Source organism: Musa acuminata, chromosome BXJ3-9, assembly GCF_036884655.1.
Source record: "Musa acuminata AAA Group cultivar baxijiao chromosome BXJ3-9, Cavendish_Baxijiao_AAA, whole genome shotgun sequence".
Taxonomy (NCBI): domain Eukaryota; kingdom Viridiplantae; phylum Streptophyta; class Magnoliopsida; order Zingiberales; family Musaceae; genus Musa; species Musa acuminata.
The window spans coordinates 16684345-16699793 of record NC_088357.1 but is presented as its reverse complement, the minus strand read 5'-3'; the positions used below and the strand labels follow the sequence as shown (position 1 = coordinate 16699793).

Genomic DNA, 15449 nt, shown 5'->3' with positions numbered 1-15449 from the left:
GCTTGTGGCATGTGTGCATGCAAGTAGATCTCTATTTATCGAAGGTAATCTTATGATTTGTAATGTCGCATGTTGTACTTGCATGTCGGATTACAAATCAGAGTTAGATTTGATATCTTATCTATCCTCTCGCATTCATGTCTTTTCGCACGTTACCCTCCCTCTTCTCGTCCTCTAATTCAATCCGCATATATTTGTCACATCCTTTCTTCCTCCCTAACCACCAATTACGCATCTGCAATTGTAAATAGCAAATTTCCATGTAGGCAGTCAAGCAGAGGCATCCATGACTGCCGTTTGTGTCAATTTGCTCCTACCATCGATTAAGACTTTTGTGCGTGGGTCTTGTGTGTTTGTATTGTGTGTTGAGAGAGAGAGAGAGAGAGAGAGAGAGAGAGAGAGATTCCGTCCTAAGCATATGTAAATATGCAATACATAATCTATGTGCTTGACGGGTTACTTTACTGTCACTCTGTAGTTAGAAATAAAACCTCAAAAGAATTCACTCTGACTCCACTTCAAATAAATTGGTTGAATGGAAAAGTTTTGAATGTAACTTAATAGTAGATGTATTAACGATCAATGCTACGCTTTTCTCTCCTTTAACTTTGTAATATGTTTCTTAATATTTTTCTTTTTGTGACAGGAAAAGTCATATGAGCAGCTTTTAAGATTAAAAAAAATTATAGAAAGCAATTATTGGGTAATTAAAAAAATTATATATATATATATATATATATATATATATATATGTATATATATAATCAGGGACTAAGCTTGCAATCGTCCAATGCTATAACCATAAATCCTGTACAAATCTTCGAAAGAAGCCAATAATAAGATGGAAATGGCATCACAACTGTTTGGGCTGGATCATTGGTATTACATAATAAGTATGCAAAGAATACGAATCCACACTTAAAAGACATTCAAACATGCAGAAATGTCCCCGTTCATGAGACTTGATAAATTTTGTCCGCTGATTTATGGAAGCATTTCTCTTGACTAGAAGAATTCTTTGCCAAAGAATTTCTCAGGCATTATTTTGACTCCTTATACAAAATGTATAGTCCAGGTGATTCACAACCACCATACAGTTTTTTGAGGCAGAAAACGGATTATTTTCCAAATAATGCTGCCTACCAATAAAAATTATAATTTAGAGAAGGCTGGACAGACTCAACATAAAGCCAGAGCTATCGGTCTAGTCAGCAGATCCCCGAGTTAAATCAAAAGGCATTCACATATAGATGATATGTGGCATGTACAAAATCCTCTTCAAGTATAACCATCTCAAAACAAGGTTAACCGCCTTAGACAACCAAAGCTCTATCTGGGTGACAAGCAGGCTACTTTACAACCACAGTATTGAATACAAATAAAAGCACCTAAGTGTTGGATCCACCGCCAGCTTTGAAAAATGCCTGTTAAAAGGAGCAACCATAATGATTACTACACAAGACCAAGGAATCATGACTCAGTCGAAGATTCAATATCTTCAAAAATGAAAAAAAAAAAAAATTGGGAGTACTACCAGCTTAGTAGCAGCAACAGATTGGCTCTGTCTTTCTTTCTTCTCTCTCTGACACTCACCACACCAGCTGGAGAAATCCTTCTGATATTTCTTCATCTCTCTAAAGACTGAACTGTAGACCAGATTGCAGAAGATCAAGTGTCGCCCAAAGCACATGAAATAAAGAGGATCAGCAAAGCAAAGAAAAAAGAGGAGAGTTTAGCAAAAGAATATTGACAGTGTGGAACAGGATGTTATTTCAGACTGATCTTCACTTCGGTAGCTAATTCACTCCAACTCAACTGTTTGAACAACTAGATTACCCTAGACATGAGGTTATGCATAAAGAGGCGATCATTCTTTCCTATATCTTGTCTAGTTCTTCCCTTGCACAAGATATCCTGCTAACCAAGGTTAGGAAAATAGAAAAAAAAAAATCACAGATGCACTTGAGTATTTATTACAACCTGAAGATGGATATCAAGGTTCACAGGATCAGCAGGACGAGATCAAGAATGGGAGGCAGATCAGATTGAATCAGAAAGATTGTAAAAATAAAAATTATAAAAAAACAAATAGAAAATTCAAAAAATTGTAAAATAAAAATCGAGAAAATAAGATATAGATGCTAAAACATTGTTTTACTCTCATACTCTATAAGATATAAATTTTTTTGTTAAAACGATATGGAACAAGAACATAAAAAGATGATAAAAAATTATCCAAACATAACACTGAAGAACAATGAAGACTAAATTAAAAATTATTATGATATATTATTATGAATAATAATATTAACAACATCACAAAAGATATTATTACATTAAATAATTATTTTATATCAAAACAAAAGGCCTATGCTTCAAAGATGATTACAGGTGCCATTTTGACCTCAGTTCCTCTCTAATAGTCATGTCTCAAGTATTGGATAGGTCAAAGATAAGATAAGGACTATATTCAAAAAGGCACATACATGATTTGGAATTAATCCACAATCCAATACCATCTCTGGCCATAAGATGGCATCACTAATATCCTAAGGGATAAGAACTAATGCTTATCTTCGAGACCCTTCTCTTTCTATCTAGCTTTTATAGTGGGGAATAGTGAACACAACAATACAGACCTATAGCACAGAACTCTTTACCAATCAGATAACACATATGAGATGAAAGTTGATTTCTAAGAAAAAAAAATTGTTCATCCATGGTAAACAACATTCAGAAAATCTCAGTGCCTCGAGTTACAAGCAACAAAATAATACCTTTATGCTATTGAAAGAAACATACCATGAAAACATCATGCATCGAAAAACCAAAAACATAAAGGTACCTTCTACACCACAAAAGCATATTGATTCTATGTCCAGAAGTAGTGGGACGAGCACCATGTCGATGACGGCCACGATGAAGTACAGCTTGACCAGGGACATGAGAGTAATCTAAGATTTCCTGCTATTGGAGAAATAACCAAAAACCTTTAGGCAATTTGTTCATACTATTCAATGGATGAAAGCATCAAAATAACTACGTAAAGCAACCACAACAGAAACATAAATAAATAAATAAAAAGTAAGAGTTGCATAAAAAAACAATGTGTTCCAGAAAACCAAATACACGCAAACACTACTGCTTGTCTTGTTTGTGTGAGAGATCAACTTTATGTGACTAATGAGTATAAGCTAGCCTTATACCTAGTATTTCATACATTGAAAATATTTAATATACCATAAGGCAAGGAATTGCATGCCTTTGCAAGAATTCATCATCTGTCATAAGCAAGGATTGCTATTTTCACACTCCCTGCCATGATGTCTGTCACAAACACAAACTAGACAAAACCAACACATGGCATGGGTTGTTGAAACTAAATGCAGAATGTTGATTCAGTTTAATACCATTTTAATAATGCCTAATTGAAAACAATCTCAACAATATTCTTTTGGATTGGTTTCACTGTTACAATCATCAGTTTCTATATATTTTGCAAGTCTCAGTGCATTCTGGTGTGGTTTAGTCATTAGTGAGCATGTAACACTTAAAACAAAAGGAAAGAGTTGCTGCATGATAACAGCAATCAAGTATGCCCTCATGAAATAAATATTAATGCAATATGCTTGATGAAGTTTGTTCACCAGTTTCTACAGCAACTTACTAGCTTAAAACTTCAGATCTGTTACAAATTCCAGGTCAATATAGAACAATCAAATAAGACTAAGTAGTTTGATATGACTGCCCTATGATATGCACAATTTTGTAAACAGACATGTGCAAAAAAACTTCTCATGAGACATAATAACCTCTGGCTGTGTCTCTGTATTCACATGTTTGTCACATCGAATGCCCCGGAAGAACAAATCACCCCCAAAAAAATCTTTCCCCAAGCACACATTTAAAGTAACTTCTGCATCATCCACATGGAAGCCTGCATCACGAGAACTGCAATGACTTAAAAAATGAAGCATAAAAGAGCTACTTCAATTTAATTACATGAAAATAAAGATTGAAGTAATATAAATCCATATCTGGGAAACTTAAACCACCCAAGAATATGATGAACAGACAATGGCATAAATTACTGTAAGAGCAACCATAAAAAGAACATGTTTGAAATGCAAAATCTGAGTTTTAATGTTGATAGGGGTGTGTATTTAGCATTTTTTATAATTTAACAGACTAATATCAAAGAGAAGAAAGAGGACCAGTGCAGAAATATAGGGTACAGAAAAGCAAAAATCATTGTAACACATTAACATGCAAACTTTGCTTCATGAGAAAAGAAAAGGAAAGCATCTTCTAGTGGACGTGAGCTTTCTGTGGTTATTATACATTCATATTAAATTTGTAAATATGACATGCTTAGCTTCACTACTTTTACTCTAATTGCAGAGTTTGGTAACATGACAAAAGAGAGCAATCTTACTGAACTTATTTGCATTGAGATACCATATAAATTATCTCTATATAGTTAACAAGAACAAGCAAGTGTATGATATTGCCTAGTAATCTTCAATTAGCTTAAGAAACAGAATAGCTACAGATGGATTTGTTATGAGCTACCTCACAAAAATATAGGAATGCAGAAGATCCAAAATCAGAACTAGCTCAAAATGTTTAGATGGAATCAGACTGCAAGTTTCACCCATGGTAAGGATAATTGTGTATATCAGCAACACTCCCTAAACCTCTTAATTTTGGTAACATCCTTAGTAGTCAATAGATGGACTGACTTGTTGGTGCGTATCACATCAAGTAAAGGGCATCCAAGAGCATTTAGTAAAGATGAATAGCACCGATCAACCCAAACAAACACATGCACCATAGCCAGACACACGTGATATTTTGCACGAGTACACTGTGATACCTAAATCCATGGTCTCAATCATGTGTCACAAAAACAGGTTTTTGAAGAGGCATCAATGCATCCTGTAACTTGCTATTTGTTGCCGTCCACCAAGAATGTTTTCAGCCCGGAATGGTTCAGATATTTTCAGCACACACCCACGATGCCCTTGTAATAAAGTATGTCATTGTGATGATAACGAGCTTAGTCCTTTATTCTTTTTTGTATTATGCTTTTTACTTAAACAGTATTTTTAAAAGTGCTAGACGCCAAAAGGCGCCAAAGTCCCAAAATGCCCGAGGCACTTAAGTGCCCACCCGAGCGAATTGAGGAGCTATAGAATATAAAAATATAAAAATATATAATATAATTGATAAATATGATTATGTAAATAAAAATACGACATTAAATTGAATTTTTTGATGAATCGTCTGTATTGCTTCATACACTTGTCATTAATCCAGAAATCCTAATAATAGTTCTAAATAAATAGATATTAACGATGCTAAATAAGGACTAATAACAATTCTAAATAGTGATAAACAGTGCTAAATAAGGATTAGTAATTCTAAATAGGAATTAGTTCTAAGGATTAATATCAATTCTAGTTTATTATATGGTAATAGTAGTTTTAATATCAGTTAAGGATTAACAATCCACTATTAACAATAGTCATACAGTAGAGGGGGAGAAAAGGAGTCACTGACGGTTTGAATAAGGGGAAGGAAAGGGTGGCAATGACGGAGGAACTTTCGGACGATGACAGAGGCAGCGAAGGAAGCTACAGATGGTGGCAGCAGCAATGGAGAAAGCTGCGGACAATGATGATGATGGCAGAGGAAGCTGCGAATGGCGATGTCAGGGGTGAAGGAAGCTTCAGATATGTTCGTCGGTGACAAAGGAAGTTGTGATCCTGTCCCTCGATGTTGGGAGTTACACATGAAAGCAACAATGGTGGAGGGAACTGCGCACGAAAACTACAACAACGACTGTGCATGAAGACAACGACGGGACTAGAGTGACGAAGTACCTAAGGTTTATGGGTCGAGGGTTGCACGAGGGTAGTGGGGTTTACTGTTACTATTTACTATGCTTAGTTGGTTTAATTGAACCAACTAAGTTATTGTTCAAACGAACCAGAGTTGACCATCTTGTTCAATTGCTCGCTTGAGGCACCCAGCATCTAGGCTCAAGCGAGCACCTAGGCGGCGCTTCACTAAAGCATGTCACCCAACAATTGTGCGAGGCCCAAGGACCTTTTTAAAACATTTTACTCAAAATAATTTTGAAGAGTATTTTAGAGTTGTCTTAGGTGTCCAAAGAGAAAGGGAGGTACCTAATTATGTTTAGTGTCTGGGAACAAAATATAAACATATAGTAATCACTTGAATATCTCTAATCCCTTATGTGTCATCACAGATTTTGTAAGCAGTTAGATCTACTCTAATTTTCTTAGAATGAAATTATGAAAGACAAGACCAGAACAAACAGCAAAGGGTATACTAGTTAGAATGAGAAGACAATAAATTTAAAAATTTTATTCTGGACTGGTCATGTTAAGTAGTTTAATATATGGTAACTTTCTTACTCCAGTTACCCCCATTATACCTGTGCTCTCTCTTACATTTCTTATATCTGTTTCATTTGTCTTTCTACCTCTTTCTCTGCTTGTTTCTAATCAAATTTTGTGTCAATGGACAGATGGACAGCTATAATTAATCTAGTCAGCATATCTGTTATAAGATCTGGGCCAACAAATTGCAGATGATACAAGTTCTCATGCAAAAAAAGAAGATAAAATCATATGACAATTACTTTCAACTAGCATCAAGGCATTTATTAACATCTACCAGATATAATTCCTGACAAGTTTTAAAGCTTATATTGCACCGGCCAGTACGAACGAGTATACAGACCAGGTAATTACCCAATCTGGTTCGAAATAAAGGTCATTACATCTTAATGTCACGAACGGTCATTACGCACCCGCAACATCTTTGTTCAATGAACCGTTCGTCGCTTTTGCATGATTGTACAGATGCTTGGCAACATGTTTTGCCTTCGTTTTGTGTATTTTTGCTTAAAATCTGTAAGCAGGAACAGATCGCAACGCTGCAGTGCGACCGCTCACCCCAAAATAGCTCTGTTTTCGCGTGTCACGACTTGTTTTCTGTAGGCTATAGTGCAGCGCAAAATGTTAGCCAGCTCAGACCCTTGGAACCCCCCGGGTGGCACAGGGGTGGATGGGGCTTCGAGGTAGTGTTGGGCGTTGATCGGTTTTCACAAGTTCTCACATTAAGTTAACGGGAACTTTCCATCGCACTTGACACCCGGTGAGTAGTCGTTTGCAGACTTGCGACTGTTCATTTTGCCTTCTAAAGTCCTTGTTTTTTCCTTCCCCTCTTTTCTCTCTTGCACACCAAGTGTTTGCTGAATTGCTTGTAAAGTTGTTATCTTTACGAGATGTCGGGACTTGTCCGTCACTCGCTTTTGAACTAATCAACCTGCTCTTCTTATAAGTCCTACGGGACCTGAGCGAGGTTGCAATTAGACTGACCCTTTGCTGACAGATAACGCAAGGGCGCTTCATGATTTAGGAATCCCAGCTAAATTCGAGACATTAGCGCAAGGGTGCTTCACGACTTAGGCAACTCCAACTAAGTCCATAACTTTGACGCAAGGGTGCCTCACAACTTAGACAACTCAGCTAAGTCCGTGATAGTAAGCCCTGTACACCAGCACCATTTTTTTTTTCTGTTTTTATAAGGATAAAATAATTGGTTCCTTTTTCTCATTTTCTCTGTCTCCTCAATTACCTCCTTGTCCTTTTCCTCCAACTACATCTCTCCTTCCCCTCTACTACCATCTCCTCCTACTCTGATGTTGCTGCTCCTCATCCTCCACCCACTCATCCTATTTGCCTCATTGTTGTTGCTGCCTCCTCGTTTGGGTTGCCATCTTGTCCTCCTCCTGCTGGTACACCCCTTTTCTCTCTCTCTCCTCCGTCACCTCTGCTGCCTACACCTCTTCTCTGCCACCAATAGTGAATAAACACACGGTACCCTCAACTGTCTCAGTATATGCCCATGGACCAGTATCATTACCAGACTGATTGGAACCTTGATTCTTGATATGAGAGAAGTAAACAATCATATAGATTATATGTGCTAAATGTCAATCTAAATTTAGCTGATTATCAGAAAACAGTAGTAAGACTGCTTTCTAAATATATTCAGGTTAGTTACCTAATTCAACATCCTTTTCCTTCCCATATTCAACAACAAAACCATGATGCGAGTCCAAAGTTGATCCACCAACCTCAGGAAAAAAAACTGCACCCCAAGAAAATAAAAGTTTTCAGAGATATTTAATACAAAAGTGACAAAAATAAACCACAGATCCATTATCCTGTTAGACAGAGAAGGTGGGTTTGCTGATCACCTTTTGCTAATGGTGATACAAATTCTTCTATGAGCTTGTTAAGCATGGCTTCCAGGCCAAAGTCGTCAAGCACAGCACCATACTTATTCATTGTATTTGGTCGCATTATTTTGAACTTAACTGTATTAACCCACTTTTCAAAATTTTCTACCTAAGAATTAATAAAATATCCATAAGTGTGTGACAATAACACTTGCCATATTTTTGAGAAACAGTAAAGAAATCCAGTGGTACCTCATCTAATAACAGCTCACAGAAACTTGGCTGAAACAGAGGAAATGTATAAATTCCAGGTGAGGGTTCGCATAGAAAATTTCTAAAGCTCTCCTCTGTGTTATCATTGATTGCCTTGAGAAATGATGGCACAAAGAAAGCTGATGGATGCAGACTGTAAAGTTCTTTATGTAAAGGCTGTCAAAACAAAAAACAATGACAAGTCAAATAAATCTCGTAGGAGGTCAGCATTCAAATTAGGCAGACAATTATAAAGTCATCACTGTGAAAAGGGAAAAAAATATAAAATAAAATCAAAGCAGATTAAACAAGCATCTAAAGGAATATCCTTCCTAATGGTATCAATGATACGGTCCAATGAAACATAACCCAGTAATATGTTCACATTATATCAGACATTATGTTATATACATCAAGAAGTTAGGCGCAACACAAACTATGTCTTTATTGTTGTGCAGTTCAAAAACAATTTTTTTAAGTACAAAGACAAATGCATGGAAACTCTGGCAATACTCTCAATCAAAACAGAGCTCCATCATGTTTATTTGCTGACTAAATATGCTATACTTCAATCCCTAGCATTCATTTTACTTTATTTATCATACTTTGAGAACTTCAGCCTCCTCAAATTTATAAATTTCATTAACTTAAGATATTAGTAAATTACCATAATCATGATTCATGAGAAGGTTGCATCAATCTGAGTGCCATTTCAAAGAAGAAGAATGAATCTCTTTCACGTAAGCAGATAATGGCTTCCAGTCAAAGATATTGCTTCATATGAGCATCTCTATCTTTTGATAGCTTCAAATTAAAAATTATTGGAAAAAAGGAAATCTGATCCTAAAAAGGAATTGAAGAACACCCAACCTGGTTGCATTGCAAAATTGTGATTTTTATATATGTTATTTACTAAATTTGAAGAAAAAAAAAGAATATGTGTCCCTTAGTTGAGTTCCATTAAAGTTTCACCTTGAATTATAATGTTATGTCAAGAATTGGTAAATCAGGTGAAGTATCTTTGTATTTAGATGCCAGTTGACTTGCAACATATTTGTCCTCTTGATCATAAACAATCATTAACCAACGTGACCTTCAAAAAATTGGTTTGCCTTTAAGAGATCAAAAACTTAAATGAACTCTTTCAAAAGCTTTCATAAATATTATACATATTGCCCATAATCTTCTTTGCAGGAAATAGCATTATAATCTTACATGTCAGGACAAGTTTGATCCTTAAACTAGTCATGAAGTAGGAATACTTCAAGAAGCTACCTTTTGCAACAACATGCAAGCATAATGACAACTTAGAGAGGCTCACACACTGTTCTGGAAAGATGAACAGGGAATAAGATGAATCTAAGGTACTACATAAAGGGTATGAATCAGGAAAAGAATAGAATAGGGGATATGATTCTATATCAACCATATTTTATATAATCTCACAATTGAAGAAGTACATATGTCAAGAAAAGATTATATTGAAAATTTACTCCTTACAAGGATAATCAGGGAATCAATGGCTGAAAGTAATGAGTGGGTGGCATTTAATAAAACTGGATGAACATAAAACCGGTACCGTCTACTTTCACATGGACAGTAACAGCTCCACATGATACATGGTAATTCCCTCCAAGAAATGCTAAAAATATTATAATAGACCACTATTTGCCACAAACTATCCTTGGGACTGATATATATTCCTTGAGACCATCTTTCCTCTCGACACAAAAAGAAAAAAGAAAAAACATGATCAAAAGATCACAACTAGAAGTCTTATGCATGTAGTAAACTGAAACAACCAAAAAAAGTTTTCTAAATTCAGTCCCCAGAAGGGCTGTCCATACAGCCTACAATGCTGAATGACATGGGGAAGTTGCCAATGCCAAATCCCTATATGTAATAATATGGGGGCTGTCGGCCTAGTGTGTCTTGGAAAGAACTCTCCAGTCTCTTATCTCCATTTCCTTGCATTTTTAGCTGTTCCCACATTGACCAGGTCAAATCCTCTTTCCAAATTGAGACAGAAATATTGGCCTTTTTCTTGTTGATTGAATAGGCTTCCTTGTTGAAGATGATATTCATCTCTGTTCCTCTCCAAAAGAGGCTAGCTGCTGTTTTGAAAATTCCTCATCACATCCGGACTCAAATACGCCACATCAGTGCCTAACTTGACTTCAGCAGCAAGCCATGCTGGAACTGAGGCTAGTTGCTTTGTGCTGAACAAGGCCCTATTCTGGCTGTCCACATGGTTGCTTCATTCTGGTTTCAAGACAATCCATACAGGAGACCAGAATGGTTTCATTGCCATGTATAATAATAAGCTTGGCACATGCCTGGGCAGATGAGAGAAACAGCATGTCACAGCAAGACATTCTGGTAATCATCTCTAAGCCAGTGTCAGTGCACATTTGACAAGCTACACGCAGTCCTTGATCTTCAAATGTCAATTATACAGATTGCCTGGTGAGATCTACTGCAAACTCCAGTATCAATTGAGCTGGATGTAATAACATGCACAGAGAATACAGACAAACATATGTAAGTATATATAAATACATATGCACACAGGCCTATAATATCTTTGAAAAATGTCATATACTGTTTAACACAATTTCATAATTGTCAACAGTAGAAGAAAAGATGATAAGAAAAGTATCAAGCAATTGTTAAGGGACTTTCACCATGACACTGTTGGTAATACTACTCAAAAGCAATCACCAAAATAATCAGAAAAGTTTTGCCAAATCATATAAAAAGTAAATTTGAGAAATTTATCCAAAATTTCTTTTTTTGAATCATTCATGCTCAAGGGCCAAAATGAGAGAACTTTTGTAGACAAGCAAGCACGAGGATTCTCAACTACCAAAACGTAAAGAGATCAGCATAATCAAATGGCAAACTACCAAAACGTAAAGAGATCAGCATAATCAAATGGCAAACCTGGTAAGCTGACATTAATTTTTTCCTGTATTCTTTATGCCTCTGAACCTGATATAGCCAATAGGTATCCATATTAAATGAAGTGAAACAACTGCTTAGCTAACCTATAGCAAAGTAACAAACCACAATAACATGAAGAACTTATAAAATATGTCCAACTTGGGATAACACAGTAACAACCATAAGTAACTGCAAACAAATAAGTTATTGGGGCCTGCATCAATAATTTTGTTATACACAGTGCAGCTACCATCATATAACCATCTAATGAAGGAAACCATTAAATTCTGAATAAATATTTAATCATTCTAGTTTCAAGAATTGCAATTTCTGAACTAGAAATTGATTCCATTTACCGGAGATCTTATAGGTTAAAGAGATCATCAATGAAAAAGTTCTCTGATTTAAGAATGTCTTCTGACAATTAACCATTGTGTAATAATTCCTTAGTATTTATTGGATTAAAGTACTTAACAGAGAAAAAGCAAAGGTTTTTTGTACTTCAAACAACTTTCACAAATAACCAGCATCAGATCTTTTAAACTTCTACCATAACTACTACAACAATAAAAACTGTGGTGATTCAACGATTCGGAATCGGTTACATAGGTCTTGCCAAGCGAGCAATATTACTAGTTGAAACTAAGAGCAAGCTGATTCTATTCATCCAACTGGTTGCATCCATGTCTCTTTTTAAGACATATCTGCATATCTAAATTGGTCATGAATGGATATATTTTTAATTTCTAACAATTTGATGAATCCATCTCAATACCCTCACCTCTGCAACACTAATTTTTTATACATATTTCTCCCTAACAGACCAATATTAAGAAACATAAAGCACAGATAACCTTCCAATTTTCTTATATAATAAACTAAAAATATAAATCAGATGAAAAAAGTAATAACAACAAGCTCTACAATTTAGATCAACTTCTCAACATAATCCTAGATGATAAGGTATCATGAATTAATGAATAGCTAGAATATTTTTATTATTTTCTGGATTAGTTAGATCATAAAAATTTGTTCACGAAACATTACAGGAAAAATCAATCAGTCAGTAATTCAGGAGTTTCTCAACAATTCAAAAGAGTAATGTTACCATAATCATAATTTGAGTCTCAGTGTACATAAAGGTAAACCCTAGAATTTGACAGATGCCGATTCTCTGATGTCATGAAAAACAAATTTCTAAACTGTTTGAATATTAATTTATAAATAAATCTTTTGGGATGGAAACTACAATCATAACCATCTTCACGTGGTCCCTTTCTTCAGTGTTTTCACTAGTTACCTTAGGTTTGAGATAGGTCATGCAAAATCTCAGCAGTAGCAATCCTATAACAACCATTGAACCTTTTCATGGAAAATCAAGGCCTAGTAAGATGAATTAATTATCAATTTCCAAATCCAAGTTGACGGAGGCTGCATTTGGAAACACATTTGCATTTTTAATATGCATTTGGAGTAATGGGTTTGAGTGAATGTGCAATTGTAGAGTTTTTTGGGTATTTGGTAAACAATAGATGAAAACTACATTTTAAATGTGCATTGACATAAGTGTTGTTTGGCAAAATCGTGTTTAAAAAATTCATTGAATATGATGTGACAAATTTACCCTTCCAGTACTTTTAATATTTATTCAAAAGTGAATACATATTTTTATTTAAATTAATAAGTAAATAAACAAAATAAATGAATGAATATATGTATGTAATCTTACAAAAAATTTTGTATGATCCAAATATATAACAAATAAAAAATATAAGGATATAAATGAATATTAAATAGCCTTTGAAAATAATAAATAAAATTTTACCGAGGACATAAATCATATTGACAATCTTGTGATTTTAGATAATCTCATAGGGTGCTTTAAAATTTTTAAAAATTACAATAGCATCCGACAAATGTTAAAATGATAATGTTATCCTGTGATAGTATTAGCATTTAAGCATTTGCAATGCAACATCACGACCAAATATGATTTAAAAGGAATTTATCAAACATCAATCCACATTTGAAAGGAATTTATCAAACATCAATCCACATTTGAAATGTGTATTGACCAATACACATTTCAAATGTATTCCCAAAGGCACCTGACATTTATTAGACCCTGAATGCACCAACAAGTAATGGACAATAAATATGCAAAAATCTTCCAAAAAGGTCCAACCAATGCCTATGATGACAGTGATGAACATGGAAATAGTTATCCAAACTGATCCACTGAGATAATGAATCCAATCCAGTAACCACCAGCTCAAACGGCAGATACAAATCATTCAATATGTAACACAAGCAGATCGATCACATATTGCAAGGTTTCTTCATATATCAAATCTCTCCAACTAAGTTATCCTAATATTACGTTGGTGTGATCTCATAGAAAGATTACCAACAACAAACCTTATGCATGCAGGCAATCAAACCATGCTCTATCAAGCAATCAAACCATTTTTTGCAGAGCACAGCATGACTACTCATTTAATATCTCAAGGCTTAATTGAACCCAAAATTTCTTGGAGTAAGCCACGGAATTCCCGTTATTTCAGTCAAAAGTAGAATTTTTGAAGAACAAAAATATTATAGATCCCTGGAATCCGATCAACGGAAACCCTAATGTTTAGAAACTCCCAACTACAAAGGCAAACAAGACGAACAACAAAGCATCTCACCCTGTTTCTTTCTCCCTCTGGCAAGTACCGCGAGAGAATCTCCTTCATAAACTCCACCTTGGCATCGCGCGACACATCGAGCATGCTCGGCGGGAGGTGTCGCTCCAGGGAGCTGAAGATGGCGGAGTCGTACTCCGACTGCACGTCATCGTACCGCTCCGGCTTGTGGTCCGTGTTCGGATTCAGCCTCAGCCGCCGGTCCCCGTACGTCGGCCTCGCCGGAGGCGCCGGCTGCTTCGCCACTGGTCCGTTCCCGTTGCCAGCCGGCGATCCCTCCCTCCTCTCGACGGTACCCTCCAGCGACATCGCTTGCTGCCGGAGGCTCAGGCGACTGGTGGCGGGTGAGGGGATTACTTCCCACAGGCCATCTCAGAGGAGAATTCGGATACGAGTCGGAGGAAATTTAAGACCACGAAAGTTTAGGGTTAGGGTTTGGGGAACGGGGAGAGAGAGAGAGAGAGAGAGAGAGTGTGTGTGTGTGTGTGTGTGGTGTTCGCTTGACATAAGTTACGACATGAACGGGGTTGGTTAACGACACTGCGTCGGTAAATAATTACGGGCTTGCCATGGACCGGGGGAGAATGTCGTCGTTTTACAGATGCAAATTAGGGTTTCGTTGGGGAAGGAGAAGAGGGAGGTCCGATCCGCTGTACCACTCAACGCAGCATACGCTTTGATGCTCCTTCCACGCCACTCGTGGACCTCTTTTGCCATGTGGGTCCCATCGCCATGGCCACGACGCAAATTTCAAATTAGGGTTTCCTGTTGGGGGAGGGTGTCCGATCCGCTGTGCCATGTGAAACGGCACTCACGTCCACCTTGATTGTCTTTGAACGTGACGCGTGGACTTCCTTTTGCACGCGGGTACGGCAGCCGTGTCCAGCGGATATAGCACATCGTTGGGGCGCATGTCTAAAGGGTACGAATCAGATGGGTTATGCATTGATTTGGGTTCAAACCATGGCAACCAAATTAGTTGTTCGAGTTGTTTTTTGGGGAATTCAAATGAGTACTTTTAATTATTTTTCACTCAATGTATTACATTAAAACCATGTCTACTAATAATGGGATTTGAATTTTGATCGTGGATGCGACGTCTTAACAATGATAACGTTAGATGATCTAAATGAGTTGGATTTTGAGGTCTCGAAGTAAGCTAGTTATGAACTAACACACACCAAGTGTTGGACTTTAATATATATATATATATATATATATATATATATATATATATATATATATATATATATATATATATATATATATATATATAGGGATTAGATAAGGTT

The 15449-nt window shown here is 36.2% G+C and overlaps 1 protein-coding gene across 2 annotated transcripts; it reads right to left on the bottom strand.

The window, feature by feature from the left end:
• Positions 1–1224: 1224 nt before the first annotated feature.
• Positions 1225–14779, bottom strand: LOC103998588 (2-oxoglutarate and iron-dependent oxygenase domain-containing protein CP2). Of its 2 annotated transcripts, none has more exons than XM_009420089.3 (9): positions 14161–14779; positions 11474–11521; positions 8531–8707; positions 8297–8447; positions 8101–8187; positions 3813–3937; positions 2846–2967; positions 1535–1646; positions 1225–1424 (listed from the first exon to the last, which is right to left on the bottom strand). In XM_009420089.3, exons 1-9 carry the CDS (start codon positions 14464–14466, stop codon positions 1389–1391), a joined length of 1164 nt encoding a protein of 387 aa, XP_009418364.2. In that variant the 5' UTR covers positions 14467–14779; the 3' UTR covers positions 1225–1388. The 2 variants fall into 2 exon arrangements, with proteins under 2 accessions (XP_009418364.2, XP_009418365.2); XM_009420090.3 differs by having other exon boundaries at positions 2846–2964; positions 14161–14775.
• Positions 14780–15449: the final 670 nt, after the last annotated feature.